A 17201-nucleotide genomic window follows, 5' to 3' on the forward strand; every position below is an offset into this window, starting at 1 on the left:
AGTGCCTGGAATGACTTGCCAGGGATGGTGGTGGAGGCTAAAACATTAGGGGTATTTAAGAGCCTCTTGGACAGGCACATGGATGAAAGAAAAATAGAGGGTTATGGGGTAGTGTGGGCTTAGTACTTTTCTTTAAGGATTATATGGGTTGGCACAACATGGAGGGTTGAAGGGCCTGTACTGTGCTGTAGTGTTCTATGGTTCTATAGTACTGCTCACCTCTCTCCCCCTTCCCTTCTGAGGCTCAGAGACCTGGTCACTGTGGCTCCGCCCTGATAGGTTGTCACTCCGAACAGTATCCAAAGTGGTATATAGTACTTATGACTGAGGGGAATGGCTATAGGAATACTCTGCACTGGCTGACTATTCTCTTTCCTTCTCCTGACAGTCACCAAGGTACCTGCCTCCTGTAGCTTAGGGGATTATAGGAGTGATGACCTCCCAGTAGCTCCTATCTATGAGCTCCTCATTTTCCCATATGAGCCGAAGATCATCCATCTGCAGCTCTAGTTTCTTAACATGGTCTCTAAGGAGTGGCTACTTGGTACACTTGATGTAATCTAGCTATCAGGGAAATGGGGGCCTCTCAGAGTTCCCACATTTTACACAAACAATGTATCAATATCTCCAGACTTAGTGCATTAGCTATGTATTAACAGAATAAAAAACTTTCTAGAAACTTACTTGCATACTTATTTAGAACCTCTGCCTGTACTTGCCCAAGCCTGTTCCTGCTGAAGCCTATTGAGCCAAAGTTTGACCACAGTAACACTGGCCTTCAAAAATGGCCACTCCACTTACACCTCTCTTTACTTTTATTGGCCCTGCACTGATTGCAACTGTTGAAAAGAGTGACAGTTCAGGAACTATTTTTAAACCCTGTGCTGTGTCACCAACAAACAACCTCCCACGCTGGTTGCAGTCCACTGAAAAGAGGCAAAAGCACCAGAGCCCTTTTGAAACGTTGTTCTGTGTTGCCAACAAATGACCTCTTACATTGATTGCATCCTGCCAAAAATTGTCGAAAGCATAAAAGCTCTTTTTAAATCTTGGGCTGCGTCAACACGAGCGACCTCTCGTGCTGATTGCATTCTGCCGATGTTGGAGTCTGTTATGAAGGATGAGGTTTTGAGGTACTTGTAGGCATATAATAAAATGGGTCAAAGTCAGCATGGTTTCCTTAACGTGAAATCTTGCCTGATGAATCTGTTGGAATTTGAGAAAATAACAGGTAAGATAGGCAAAGGAGAATCAGTAGATGTTGTTTATTTGGATTTTCAAAAGGTCTTTGACAAGGTGCCAAATCTGCTTAACAAGAGTCCATGGTATTACAGGAAAGATACTAGCATGGAGAAAATATTGGCTGACTGGCAGGAGACAAAGAGTTGGAATAAAGGAGGACTTTTCTATTTGGTTGTTGGTGACTAGTGGTGTTCTGCAAGGGTCAGTGTTGGGACCACTTCTTTTTGTGTTATATGTTGATGATTTGGATGATGGAATTGATGAATTTGTGGCCAAGTTTGTGGATGATATGAAGACAGGTGGAGGGGCAGGTAGTGTTGAGGAAGCAGGGAGTCTGCAGAAGGACTTAAACAGATTGGGAGAATGAGCAAAGAACTGGCAGATGTAATATAGTGTAGGGAAGAGTATGGTCATGCACTTTGGTAGAAGGAATAAAGTTTTAGGCAGTTTTCTGAACAGGGAGAAAATCCAAAAATCAGAGGTTCAGGATTCCCTAAAGGTTAAGTTGGAGGTAAGGAAGGCAAATGCGATGTTAGCATTCATTTCAAGAAAATTCAAATATAATAGCAAGAATGTAATGCTGAGGCTTTATAAGGCATTGGTCAGACTGCACTTGGAATGCTGTTATCTAAAAAATGTAGTCGTATTGGAGAGGTGCAGAGGGGTTACACAAGTGATTCCAGGAATGAAAGGGTTAAAGTATAAGATGCATTTGATGGCTCTGGGCCTGTACTCACTGGAATTTAGAAGAATGAGGGGAGATCTCATTGAATCTTATTGGATATTGAAAGGCCTAGATAGAATAGATGTGGAGAGAATGTTTCCTATTGTGGGTGAGCCTAGGACCAGGGGGGTACAATGACAGAATAGAGTGATGTCTGTTCAGAAAGAGATGAGGAGGAATTTCTTTATCCGGAGGGTAGTGAATCAATGGAATTCATTGCTGCAGATGGCTGTGGAGGCCAAGTCATTGGGTATATTTAAAGCGGAGGTTGATAGGTTCCTGAATAGTTGAGTGCCAAAGGTTATGGGGAAAAGACAGGAGAATAAGGTTGAAAGTGATAATAAACCAGCCATGATGGAGACTCGACAGACTGAAAGGCCTAATTCTGTTCTTACGAATTATGGTCTTATGGTCAATACACCTGTACCTGAACCTTGCCAAACAGTGTATGATCATTTACCTTGAAATATCAAGCATTACAATGTTAACTTGCACTAATGTAACACTTACAATGAACTACGTACACTGCAAAATGATTTACGTGAGCATTAAATTGAAGTTTCAGCCTGTAGCCTCATAAAGAGACTGAAGACCAAAAACTTGGTCAAAAGGTGAGGTTTTATTTGGAGTACTCTGTTCCGGTTGCCTCATTATAGGAAGGATATGGAAGCTTTAGAGAGGTTGCAGAGGAGAACTACTGGAATGCTGATTGCATTAGAGGACATCTTATGAGGATAGGTTAGTAAGCTTGGGCTTTTCTCTTTGGAGCGAAGGAAGATGAGAGGTGACCTGATAGAGGTGAATGTGGTAAGAGGCATAGATAGCCAGAGACTATTTTCCAGAGTGGAAATGGCTAATAAAAGCGGATGTAATTTTAAGGTGTTTGAAGGAGAGTTTAGGGACGTGATGTCAGAGATATTTTTTAAACACAGATTTGAAGGTGAGAGTAGTGGTCTGCCGGCATGGTGGTACACATGAGGGACATTTAAGAGACTCTTAGATGGGTAAATGGATGGAAGACAAAATGGAGGGCTATGTGAGAGGGAAGATTTAGATTGACCTTGGAGTAGGTTAAAGGGTTGGCACAACATTGTGGGTCAAAGGGCCTGTACTGTGCTGCATTACATTCAATGTTGAGGTTAGATGGCTTTTAAGAGGGAATAACACTGTAGCTGCCTTGGTGGAGTGATTCAAACTGGGGATGGCAAAGACAGGCACGAGTGGAGTACAGATGTTATTGAACTGGAGATACAAGAGTAGGGGTGAGGCCATGGAGGAATTTGAACACCAGGATGGGAGTTGTAAAACTAAGGCTTTGCTGGAATAAATCCACGTAGGTCTGTTATTATAATGGTTTTGAGTGAATGTAATTACAGTAATGATGTATTTCTTCATGAGGTTCAAGATTCAAGACTGTTTGGTGTTATTTCCAGTATGCAAATGTTAATTTGGATCTGATGAAGTATGTAAAAGACACACTAACATAAAGAACAATGATTTAAAAAAATCACAATAAGTATAAATAGCTTATATGCATAGATCAATTATCTATAGGATGACTGACAGGAAATGATAAAGTAGTGGTGGTTAGGGGTATGGAGGGTTGCATTAGTGCATGGAGGTGTTAATCAGCTTTACTGCTTTTGGAAAGTAACTGCTTTTGAGTCTGGTGGTCCTGGTGTAGTGCTTCTCCAGTTGCCTGATGGGAGTAGAATGAACAGTCCATGATTCTGTGGGCATACTATTTTGGTGCTGGAAACATGGCAATCTTATGGGCTGTCTCCAGTGCATCCTCAGCATGTAACACCATGGTCCTGAAAAAAACGTTGTCTCATTTTTACTATGTACTGTACCAGCAGTTATGGTCGAAATGACAATAAAAGTGACTTGACTTGACGTGTTGGTCATTGGCAGAAATGACACATTTCACAGTTTCAATGTTCATGTGACAAATAAAGCTAACCTTTAAAAAATCTGATTTCTTCCAAGGTAATTTTCTTAAGCAATACTTATTTTTTATGGGTTTTGGTGTAAGTGACAGCTTGTAAATTAGCCCATGTATAATCAGAATTTATGGTGCAGCCATGAGGTACATCTGGATATCTGAATAACAGCTTGTTCCTTTGAAACTGCAGTTTCAGATGATAGACAAAACATTACTCTGAAGATTAGTGTATACTACATTGAACTGTTAAGATATGATTGCATGCATATATTATGAACTCATTGCTCAGTGAACAAATCCAGTGATATGCTATTGAATATGGTTTTGTTCTATAAATTCCAAACTCTCTTGCTTTAAGACTGTGTTTACCTGGTTCAGCCTGAGGGTGTCCACAGGACTCCAAGGTACTTAAAAGCAGGAGCTGAGATCCGGTAGTTTCCAATTGCACTGCTTCAGGGTTTGCACCAAGATCACTCCACTGAAACCTTGAATCTTCCATTCAAAATGGAAAAACAGAAGGCAGTGATTAAAAAATTTGAAAATTCATTCAAAATACAGAATCTGTTGGGAAGGCAATGTCTTGCGGAATGTTTAGGGACGTTAATTCTTGTGGTAAGTTTTTTCCTTTATGTTCTTCTTTAGTACCAGTGTCAAGCACTTTAATTATTGTGGTAACTCTTTTGCAAGATAGCATTTGATGTTGTTTGTCACAAAGTAAAAATTAGAATGTGGAAATTAAAAAGCGTTGCAAAAAGAAATTGAAATTTAGAAAAAAAAAAGTTGCTGGAAACTGTTCTTGCAAATTCCCTTGACACTTCTAACCTGAAAAAAAATTATTTGTGATCATTGAAATATTCCAAAATGAGTGTTTTTACAAAAGTTTTATGGCCATTTTGTGCTCTTTCATTTTACTTATTTAGGATTACTTCATAAAACAAAGTGTCTCAAAGTTTGATCTCTGGTATTCACATCTCTGGTAACCTGAACATTTGGAGGGAGGGATAATTTTTGTTAAACTTTTAAACAGAAGAGTTTAACATACTAAAAAAAAACAAATTCTGGCATTTTGGTACTTTAGACATTTTATGGAACTCAATTGGAGAATGCAAATAAGTTGGTGAAGGGAAAATAGACTTTGAGTGGCAATTTTCATACTGTTGTTTCTTCTGCGATATTTCATTTCAGCTGTTTTTGAAAGAAATCAAATAAATGTATTGCTTCGTTGAAATACTTAGAAATCCTTCATTAGATTGCAAACTTATTTGATAACTAGAATTAATGTTTTCCTGTGATTATATTCCATGTTAATCAATCAGATCTGAAACAAATTTTGTTAAAATATGTCAAAGGATTATTAATAAATACCAGACAGCTTCAGATTTTAGAAGTATGCATTATTATTGCAGATAAATAAGATGTAAATAATGAAAAAGTTAGCAAATGTACAATATAAACTAACATTCTCTAGCAGTACAAATAACATTGTTTTGGCTACAGCTCATTTTACAAATACATATATGAATATTTTGTCTAAACTTTGGGATATTTGAACAAATGGTGGCAATCTCAGGATTCATGTGGTTTGGATACTTATTCTATTTATTGTTAGATTACTTATTCTAGTTTCTAGAAGAGTTTATTCGAACAAACCACCATATATTCATCAAAAACACAAGAGCTTCTGCAGATGCTGGAAATCCAGTGCAACAGGCACAAAATGCTGGAGAAACTCAGCAGGTTAGGCAGCATCTCTGGAAATGAATAAACAATCAACATTTTGGGCCCAGACCCCTCATTAAGACTCACATATATATTCATCAAAAGCAATCAGGGTCTCCTGAAGGAACTCAGCGGGTTAGGTGGCAAATGAGAGGGGAAAGGGATTGTTGGCAATGTGTCTTCATGTATTTATTGAATATCTCCCAATGTAGAGTTCTTCCCAGATGTGAATTAATGGGTTGGCACGATAGTATAGTGGTTAGCACAATGCTTTACAGTACGGGTGACCCAGGTTCAATTCTGCCTGTAAGGAGTTTGTACATTTCCCCCGAGACTGTGTGAGGTTCATCCAGGTGTTTCAGTTACCTTCCACAGTCCAAAGTACAAGACAGTCAGTTGATTGGTCATTGTAAGTTGTCCCGCAGTTAGGGTCAGATTAAATTGAGGGATTGCAAGGCAACATTGCTCAAAGGGCCAGAAGTGCCCATTCAGTACTATATATCCATAATAAAAAAATAAATAATAATACTAGTTTCTTTTTACAATATGGGGAAAGTTAATTTTGCCTTTAAATGTTCTGGCTGATTGTTACATCTATAGGATAATGATGTGGGTTTCGGTAATGTGATTCCAAGATCACAGGTCTTCAAACTGCAGATACACTATAGTGCTGGGTTATTGAATCATGATTCCCCCGACACACAGTGACTGATCTGTTGACAGAAGCCATGCCAGGTAAGATGCAATAGATTTTACAACAAGTCAAAACTGACAGCTTCGCTGAACAACAGCAATGAAATGCAACAGTTGCACTGAACGGGGCAATATTAGATCATGAGAATAGAGAAGTACGGTGCAGTACAGACCCTGGTGATGCCCAGAGTGATAATAAATCAGCCATGATAAAATGGCAGATCAAACCCAATGGGCCGAATGCCCTAATTCTCCTCCTATGTCTTCTGGTCTTATGATATTGTGCTTACCCCGGTGGTGCATTCCATGTGCTCACCACTCTCTGTGGGGAAAAAAACCTACCCCTGACATCCCTCCTACACTTTCCTCCAATCACCTTAAAAGTATGTCCTCTTGTAGTAGCCATTTCCACCCTGGGAAAATGGTGCAGGCTCTCCACTCAACCTATGCCTCTTATCATCTTATAAACCTCTTATTTGATACTAACGTTAGAGTTATTGCTGCCAAGATGCTTGGAATTTACAGTGGACTTCCTTACGGCTTTACATAAAAATAATGCCAGGACAGCCTCAGTGACTGATGAAAGAGAACAAATGGATGCACGTTCAGGCATTCACATAAAATGGCTGCCACTCTGCTCATTTAGAACATGCAACAGTACAGCACAGAGCAGGCCCTTTGTCTACGCTACAATGAAGCTAATCCAAATTAATCCCATCTGCCTGCACATGGTCTGAGAGGAATTTCTTCTCAAATTCTGCAGGTGTCATTCCCAGATTTCCTACTTCTAGCAGAGTGTGATGACCAGCAATAAAACCCCACAGAAAATCACAAGCTGACATGACCCAGTGTAATGTCCGTTCATGAATAGTAAATGACACCCGTACGTAGCGAAGACTATGGGTTGTGGAAGGATTGGTATTAGTGGTGCTGGTGGAATGGTTCTATCTGTAGGAGTGATCTTTTAGGTGAAGATCGGAATCAAAATAAGATGCTGGCTAGTCTGAAGGCAAAATTGAAACAACAGAGGTAACACACACATTGAAACAGCTGTGTTGTGACAAAAATCCCTCTGTAGTTGGCAATATGGTGTCATTCACAATAACCCATGCCATCAGTTTAGATCTCTTTGCTGAAACCCTTGCAATTGAGACAAGGCACAAGAAATATTCGACTACTCCTAGCATGGAACTTTATAAACAAAGGGTTGAACTTCAAATGGAACATAGTTTATTACTTACATCTCCGATAGAAAATCAATTAATGAAAACCAGATCTGATTTCTATATACATAGTGATAAATCAGGAAAACTGTTAGCTAGTCAGCTGAAGAATGTTTCAGTTAAACGCCAGATTACTAAGGTTCGACAGCAGAATGGGGATTTGACAGTTAACCATGATGACATAAATAAGTCTTTTCAAGACTTTTATACCTCCCTGTATAAATCTGAATTCCCTCAGGATCATAATACCATGTGTGATTTTCTCGGGAAATTGAATTTTCCAAAACTATCATCTGATGATCTTTCAGTAATAGATACTCCGTTTACGGATGCGGAAATTAAAGGGGTTATTTCCTCAATGAATTCTGGGAAAGCACCAGGTCCAGATGGGTATACAGTAGAATTTTTTAAATGTTTTTCTGATACTCTATCTCCTTGGCTATGCAAGGTTTTTGAAGAAGCAATTAGATTGGGGAAGTTGCCACAATCTTTTTATAGAGCTTCCATTTCTTTAATACTGAAGGAAGATAAAGACCCTACTGATTGTGCATCCTACAGACCAATATCTTTATTGAATGTGGATTCTAAGATTTTTTCCAAGTTGCTGGCTTCTAGGTTGGAGAAGGTATTACCCCAAATTATTTCGGAAGACCAAACCGGTTTTATTAAAAATCGCTATTCTTTTTTCAATGTTAGGAGATTATTGAATATTGTTTATACTCCTTCACATAATACTTCAGAATGTGTTATTTCATTAGATGCAGAAAAAGCATTTGATAGAGTTGAATGGCCTTACTTATTTTACGTGTTGGAGAAGTTTAATTTCAGTCCGACCTTCATTTCTTGGATTAAACTGATATATCAAACTCCAGTAGCCTCGGTGTTTACTAATAATCAAAGATCTCCATTTTTTCGTTTATTTCGGGGCACTAGACAAGGTTGTCCTCTTAGTCCATTACTATTTAACATCGCTTTAGAACCTTTGGCAATTGCCATCAGAGAATCACAGGATATTTTGGGTATTAATCGTGGAACAGATATTCATAAGGTATCTTTATATGCAGACGATTTATTATTATTCATCTCTAATCCTGAGAAATCTATTCCAGCAGTCTTATCATTGTTGGCTCAATTTAGTGAGTTTTCTGGGTATAAGTTAAATCTTAATAAGAGTGAATTGTTTCCTTTGAATAGACAGGTCCCAAATTATGGTATTTTACCTTTTAAATTAGCTAATGATTCTTTTACTTATTTAGGGATTAAAATTACCAAAAACCATAAAGAATTATTTCGGTTTAATTTTTTACCCTTAATTGATCAAATTAAAGGTTTGTTTACTAAGTGGTCACCATTATCTTTATCTCTGATAGGTAGGATTAATGCTATTAAGATGGTTATTTTACCTAAATTTTTATATGTTTTTCAAGCGGTACCAATTTTTATTCCGAAATCCTTTTTTACTAATGTTGATTCAAAAATTTCTTCATATATATGGCAGAATAAAAATCCCAGGTTAGGTAAAATATACTTACAGAAGACAAAGAAGGATGGTGGGTTGGCATTACCCAATTTCAGATTTTATTATTGGGCAGTTAATATTAGATATTTGATATGTTGGTTGAAAGAATGGGATGGTCCTTTTGGCCCTCATTGGGTGAGTTTGGAAACCAAATCGGTTTCTGCTTATGCTCTGGGTTCTATCTTAGGGACATCTCTCCCTTTTGTTCTTTCTAAATTGCCGAAGCGAATTGACAACCCGATAGTTAAATATACCTTACGTATATGGTTTCAATTTCGGAAATTTTTCGGGTTGACTCAATTCGTGTTAAATAGTCCTATTGTATCTAATTGTTTTTTCCACCCCTCAATTATAGATCATGCTTTTTTGGCTTGGAAAACTAAGGGATTATTAAGATTTTCCGACTTATTTTTGGACAACTGTTTTATGTCCTTTGAGCAACTAGCTAATAAATATAATTTGCCTAGATTTCATTTTTTTAGATACTTACAGGTTAGGCATTTTTTAAGTACGGTACTTCCTTCGTTCCCAAATTCTCTGTCTTCAGATACTTTGGAAAGTTTGTTTGAATTAAACCCTTTTCAAAAAGGGCTTATATCAAAACTTTATAATATAATTATGAAGATACGTTCAGTGCCCTTTGATAAGACCAAAAATGATTGGGAAAGAGAACTTAATCTTATTATTCCTATTGAGAATTGGGATAGAATTCTTAAATTAGTTAATACATCATCTATATGTGCCAAACATTCATTATTACAATTTAAGGTTGTACATAGGGCCCATATGTCCAAGGATAAATTAGCTCATTTTTATTCTCATATAAACCCTATTTGTGACAGATGTCAATTAGAAATCGCCTCTTTAACTCATATGTTTTGGTCATGTCCACTTTTGAGAAAATATTGGAAAGATATTTTTGATATTATTTCGGCGGTATTGAACATTGATTTACAACCCCATCCTATTACCGCAATTTTTGGTTTACCGATGATGGACTTACTTCACTTATCTCCTTCCGCCTGTCGAATGATTGCTTTTCTCACTTTGATGGCTAGAAGATCTATTTTGTTGAATTGGAAGGAAATTAATCCTCCCACGGTATTTCATTGGCTTTCTCAAACTATGTTATGTCTAAATTTAGAAAAAATTAGAAGTGCTGTATTTGATACTTCTATTAAATTTGAAAAGATATGGAGACCATTTATTCAATATTTTTATATGATGTAATGGCCCTGTGCCAGGCTTATCGGTTTTTTTTCAGCTTTAATCGTATGTATGTTGAGAGGATCGGAGTTGACGTCATTGATGTTTATGTATGCTCGTGAGATACTATGAACAGCCCTTTTTTTTTCTCTTTTTTAAAAGTTTTTTTTAGTTTTTTTTTCTTCTTTGTTTTTTTTTCTTTTTCTTGATACTAGATTAGTAGATTAGCTAACTTTCTTAGATAGATTTTTTTTTCTCTTTTTTATACTATATATTATGGAATATCTAAACTTACCTTGTTCATATATATACTATATGGTTTATGTTTTGGGAAACTTACTTATGCTGTATTCATTGTTTATGTATTTCTTTATGTATAATGGGAGTCTATATATTTGTAATCCCTTACCATTATTTGAATTGTATCTCATTCATAATATTCTAAATATTAATAAAAAGATTGAAAGAGAGAGAGACAAGGCACTTCGCTCATTTGCTTTCCATAGTTTCTCTATGAGGAACCTTCTTAGGAAGGCAGCAGGCAGCCTTCTGAAGAGATTTGAACTTCATAGAGCCTGCCTAAGCACGCAGGACTGTATACATCCTGAAAAATATTGTGCATCTATGGAGGAATCTCCAGCCTGATTCTGCACCTGAAGATCTGACGTGAAAGCAGAACAGCGCAGAAAGCCGGGCCTGTTTCTCTGTCCTGTTTAGTGGCCCTACTCAAGCACTTCTGCCTGGTTCAGCACTGTCTCAGTCTCATTAATGCTGGGATGTCCGCTCTGGTGCTGTTGTGGAAATAGCCAAATGCACACCATTGGAAGGAGTTGGCTGGATTGCATAGATGAATGGAAAAGAAAAGCCACATCCTTGGTCAATCTCAAACCTTTACAAAAGCCATAGCTCTCAGTTCTCTTCAGTAACCCACCCAAAATGCTGAAGGAACTCAGCAGGTCTGGCAGCATCTATGGAGTGGAATAAATAGTCGATGTTTTAAGCCAAGACCCTTCATCAGGACTGAAAAGGCAAGGGGGATGGTGGGTCAGAAGTCAGAAAGCTTCTTCCCCCTTTCTTTCCAGTCCTGATGAAGGCTCTCTTTCCAAAATACAGTCTGTCTATTTCTCTTCATGGATGCTGTCTGACCTGTTAAGTTACTCCAACATTTTGTGTGTGTTACTCTGGAATTGCAACATGTGCAGAATCTCTTGTGGTCTCGTCTCTTTACTCATTTCCTCCAGTGCAGCTCCTTCCATGGCCTTATCTCGCATAGGTCTAACACTTACTATGCTTGCTCTCAATCAATCACTCTTTATTCTCTTTAAAACCAATCTCTTAAGCATAGGGTTTGAACTTATGTCTCAGTCTTTGACCAAGCAGTTTTATTCTTTCATCTCTGTTAAGTATTTAGAGATGGTTTTCACTCTGTTACAAACATCATATAAATTTGACTTGTTAATCCTAGGACATAAAATATATAAATTATTTCAGTTATTTTTATGAACTGCCCCCAGGTGGCAATCCAGTTGCTTGAATAACTTTTTTTTCTCTCTTGGAAAGGGACTTAAAGAGTTAATTATTTCCACTGCTGAAAAATATCTTGAATTAAGTAATTGTTGTTCCTCAGTGTATTGTATTAATAGAATCAGTATCAGAATCAAGTTTAATATCAGAATTAAATGTCAAGAAATGTGTTGTTTTGTGGCAGCAGTATGGTGTAATACTTAACAAAAATAGATTATAACAAAATATATTTATCCTCAGTAAGCAGTGCAAAAGCAGAGAGAGAAACAGCAGTGTTGATGAATTCACTGTCCATTCAAAAATCTGAAGAAGCTTTTCTGAAAATGTTCAGTGTATGTCTTCAGGTTCCTATACCTCCGCCTTGATGGTAGTATTGAGAAAAGAGAGGTGATGGGGGTTCTTAATGATGGTTGTTGCACTTCTGAAGCATCGCTGTTTGAAGATGTCTTCGATGCTGGGGTGACTAGTGCCTATGACGGAGCTGGCTGACTTTGCAACTTTCTGCAGCCTTTTCCAATCCTGTGCAATGGTCCCTCCATACCAGACAGCGGTACAACCAGTTAGAGTGCTCTCCATAGTACTTCTGTAGAAATCTGCTAGAATCTTTAGTGACGTAACAAATCTCCTCAGACTCCTAATGAAACACAGCTGCTGTCATGAATACTTTGTAATTGCATCAATATGTTGGACACAGGATCGACTTCAGAGATGCTGACATCCACTGGGCAGACTGGTAGAACTCCAGAGATTGTTTATGACTGAACAACCAGTTAAGCCCATTATTAACACCTGGTAAGATAAATAGATAGATAGATAGATAGATACTTTATTCATCCCCATGGGGAAATTCAACTTTTTTCCAATGTCCCATACACTTGTTGTAGCAAAACTAATTACATACAATACTTAACTCAGTAAAAATATGATATGCATCTAAATCACTATCTCAAAAAGCATTAATAATAGCTTTTAAAAAGTTCTTAAGTCCTGGCAGTAGAATTGTAAAGCCTAATGGCATTGGGGAGTATTGACCTCTTCATCCTGTCTGAGGAGCATTGCATCAATAGTAACCTGTCGCTGAAACTGCTTCTCTGTCTCTGGATGGTGCTATGTAGAGGATGTTCAGAGTTTTCCATAATTGACCGTAGCCTACTCAGCACCCTTCGCTCAGCTACCGATGCTAAACTCTCCAGTACTTTGCCCACGACAGAGCCCACCTTCCTTACCAGCTTATTAAGACGTGAGGCGTCCCTCTTCTTAATGCTTCCTCCCCAACACGCCACCACAAAGAAGAGGGCGCTCTCCACAACTGACCTATAGAACATCTTCAGCATCTCACTACAGACATTGAATGACGCCAACCTTCTTAGGAAGTACAGTCGCCTCTGTGCCTTCCTGCACAAGGCATCTGTGTTGGCAGTCCAGTCTAGCTTCTCGTCTAAATATAACACAAACAACAAAATTCTCTCCACTGTGTTCCAGATACTTTCTAAGCTCATCATTTATAGGGTAAACGGGAGATTAAATAGATTAATGGGGGAAGTTAAAGTAGTAGTTACAGTACATTATGCCCTTGGTCTATGTAATGCATTGGCAATACTCTATTGGCCCACCAAGACTGACTGTATAAACAGGACAAGAAAAACTGACCCAGAGTAGTGACAAGCAGAGATGGTCTGTACTAATACCGATGGAGAGAATGAGTGAGTTAGCTAAAACTCAAGAAATCAAGATTGAGCCTGGGAGGCTGCAACATGCCCAGAGTAAAGAGAAGAGGGAGTTCCTCAATTTTTAAATTGGATCTTACGTGCTCAAGGTGACCGGAATGTCACCAGATTAACTTCACCCATTTTAAATGTGAAATTTAAAGCAGTGAAATCTCAGCTTCAGAATCAGAATCAGAATGAGGTTTAATATCACTGACATTCATCATGAAATTTGTTGTTTTGTGACAGCTATATAGTGCAATACATAATAAAAAATTATAAACTGCAATAGGAAATACGTATTAAAAATTAACTTGATAATAGTGCAAAACAAGGGCAAATTTATTGAGGTAGTGCATATAGGTTTATTGTTCATTTAGAAATCTGATTGTGGAGGAGAAGAAGCTGTTCTTAAAATGTTAGAGTGCATCTTCAGACTCCTCTACCTCCTCCTTGATTGTAACAATGAGAAGAGGCCATGTCCTGGTAAATTATTGGTAAGCTGATAAATTAATTTATTATTGTCACTGTGAAAAACTTGTGTACCATTCTTACACATCAATTTATCACAACAGTACACCGAGGTCAAAACCAGAATCAGATTCAATGTAAAGCAATAAGAGAATGCAGAATAAAGTGCTACTGTTACAGAGCAAGAGCAGTACGGGTAGAAAATGTCACAACAAAGTAGATTGTGAGGTCAAGAGTACACCTTGTTGTATGAGTAAACTGTTCAATGGTCTTATATCAGTGTGAAAGAAGTTCTTTAGCTTGGTGGTATGTGTTTGCATGGATTGGAAAGGTTTAGAAGGATATGGGCCAATTGCAGGCAAATAAGCACATTTACATCTTGGTCAGCATGGGTGAAATTGGCTGAAGGGCCTGAATGTGCTTTCATAGGCTGAAATCTCAACTGACAGAGAACAACTGAAGCTGAATAGTGGTTTTGTCAAGAACATTCTTGCATAAATATGGAGTAAAACCTTTCACAATATATTGCATGGTGTGTACTGTACTCTATTGACCACATTCTGGTAATAAAAAGAGCCCCATGGCTCAGACTGTTTCTCATTATGAAAGGAAATCGAAAGAATGTAAAGAAAAACAATGAATATTAATGACAAGTAGATGATGTATTATACTTTCCATTTCTTCTCCTGACAGCTATTTGGTTGTGGAGCTTTAGCACAAGTTACCCTCAGCAGAGGAACACACGGACAGTTTTTGACGGTTAATTTTGCCTTCGGTTTTTCGGTGATGCTCGGGGTGCTCATAGCTGGCCAAGTGTCAGGTATGTCTACATATATTTAATCTCACCTTCTTTCCGTCTCTGTCTGTCTCTCTCTCACACACACACACACACATACGTGCACACGCGCACTGCCCTTCTCTCTCTCAGGGTGGCCACAAGCACAGTGGGTTGAATTATTTCACAATGAATTGGAATAGTTGGAGGAAGAGACTGTAAAAAAATAGAATGATGGATAAAAGGATGTAATGCCAAGTCTTTATAAGGCATTGGTCAGACTATGCTTGGAGTACTGTGAGCTGTTTTGGGCCCCTTATCTGAGAAAAGATGTGCTGGTATTGGAGAGGGTCCATCCAGAGGAGGTTCACAAGAATGTTTCCAGAAATGAAAGGGTTAAAGTATGAGGAGCATTTGATAGTTCTGGGTCTGCACTCACTGGAATTTAGAAGAATGAGGGGAAACCTATTGAATATGAAAGGCCTAAACAGAATGTATTTGGAGAGAATGTTTCCTATAATTAGGGCATCTAGGACCAGAGGGGATAGCCTCAGAATAGAGGGACATCCATTTCTGAACAGAAATGAGAAGGAATTTTGTTAAACCTGAGGTTGGTGAATCTGTGGAATTCATTGCCATGCATGGCTGTGGAGACTGTTGAGTATTTAAAGCAGAGTTTAATAGGTTCTTGGTTAGTCAGGTCATCAAAGGTTACAAGGAGATGTCAGGAGAATGAGGGTGAGATGGATAATAGTGCTCCACCATGATTGAATGGTGGAGAAACTCGATGGGCCAAACGGCCTAATTCTGCTCCTATGTCTTATGGCCTGAAAAGCACTTCCTCTGAAAAATAAAGAAAGGATTGGTTATGAGGAAGCAAATGTTGAGTCAAATTTTTGAACAAATTATAAAAGAAATTTATAACCACAGATATGAAATCATAACAATTTAGCAGTTGTGCAGGAATTGTTTCAATTGTTAAATTTATAGTGTCCCTAAAGACAACATGGGAGGAAAAGCTACTTGAATGCCTTTCTGTCTTTTTCCTTTATGTGATGATTGAGTGCTGAACCGTGTCAGTATGTGTGGTGAACTACATATACCTGTCTGGACACCCCCTCTGCTGACTGCTCCTGTGGCTCCTCCCACAGACCCCTGTATAAAGGCGGTTGGAGGCACTGCTCCTCCCTCAGTCTCCAGGATGTTGTGTGATGGCCTCTTGCTGCTAATTGTGGTCTCTTACAGCTAATAAAAGCCTATCATTCGCCTCCCGTCTCCGAGAGTTATTGATGGTGCATCAGTATGTGTGCAGCTTTCTTCAGAGTCAATATTCAGTACCCTGTTGTATTTCTTTATTTTCCTGTAAATGCCTACAAGAAAATTAACCTCAAGATAGTATATGGTGAAGTATGCTCTATGTACTTTGAAAATAAATTTAATTTGAACTTTGAAATATCCATAAGATAATTGCAAACTGGATAAATAGTAATAAGTGGATAATTGTAAACTGTAATATAAACTATATTATAGAGTGCCATGGTATTATTTAGCCAGCCGGTGGTGTGATGGCTTCCACACTGGACTTTGAGGCAAGTGGTCCCAGATTGGAATCCTGTTGGCTCCTTGCACGCTTACCGTCTATGCTGGGTTGGGTATCGAGCTAGCAACTCGGCCTCGTAAAAAAGAAGCATAGGTCGCGCCCAATGCATGATGTTATTACAATTTGGGATCAGAGTTCAGAGTTCAACTCCAACACTGTCTGCAAGGAGGTTGTATGTTCTCCCCTAGACCCTGTGAGTTTCCTCCCAAATTTTAAAGACATACTGGTTAGTAGGTTAATTGTTGATTGTAAATTGTCCTGTGATTAGGCTAGGGTTAGATAGCTGGGTTGCTGGGCGTTGTGGCTCATTGGGCTGGAAGGGCCTGTGGTATCTTTAAATAAAATGAATGAATTAAATTTAAAAAAAACCGAGCTGCAACTAATTACTTAACTACTGTTTCAGAAATTTGTGGGCAAAGTTTTCGAAAGGTACAAGAAATTAGAATTTAACAACAGATGTATGGTGTAGGGCACTGTTCCGTCAAGGTGTTGTCAAACCCTATTTGATTTCTTGATACAAGTATGCTGTTTTAATCAGCTAATATATTTTGTGCAGTGTTCAAACGACTGTCCAAGTGTGTGAAGAAAGGGTACTGCTCACTCAGACATCCAAACTGGGTAGGTTACAGGGAAGGAAGGGAAAGAAGAAAAGAAATTGAAATGGGGGTGGTGTGGAATGCTGTACAACCCCAGCCAGCAATCAGCATTTGGGGGTTCAATACCCACCACTGTCTGTAAAAGGTTTGTACAGTGTGTTCTCCCTGTGACTACATGGGTCTCCTCCAGGTGTTTCGATCCCCTTCCACAGTCCAAAGACATATGGGGTGGGGAGGGGGGGTGATTGATAGTTTTGT

General features: G+C 38.4%; 2 protein-coding genes across 2 annotated transcripts in view; both read left to right on the forward strand.

The window, feature by feature from the left end:
- Window positions 1-14767, forward strand: part of LOC140737686 (aquaporin-3-like) — a 53517-nt gene extending 38750 nt beyond the window's left edge. Inside the window, exon 7 of the transcript XR_012101229.1 lies at window positions 14666-14767. The gene's annotated coding sequence lies outside the window, so the exon portion shown is untranslated. The remainder of the gene's footprint in view (window positions 1-14665) is intronic.
- Window positions 4341-17201, forward strand: part of LOC140737687 (aquaporin-3-like) — a 34608-nt gene continuing 21747 nt past the window's right edge. Inside the window, exons 1-2 of the mRNA XM_073064239.1 lie at window positions 4341-4523; window positions 14666-14792. Of these exons, the coding sequence (XP_072920340.1) occupies window positions 4416-4523; window positions 14666-14792 (235 nt within the window). The 5' untranslated portion in view covers window positions 4341-4415. The remainder of the gene's footprint in view (window positions 4524-14665; window positions 14793-17201) is intronic.

This window comes from Hemitrygon akajei, chromosome 13, assembly GCF_048418815.1.
Source record: "Hemitrygon akajei chromosome 13, sHemAka1.3, whole genome shotgun sequence".
NCBI classification, from domain to species: Eukaryota; Metazoa; Chordata; class Chondrichthyes; order Myliobatiformes; family Dasyatidae; genus Hemitrygon; species Hemitrygon akajei.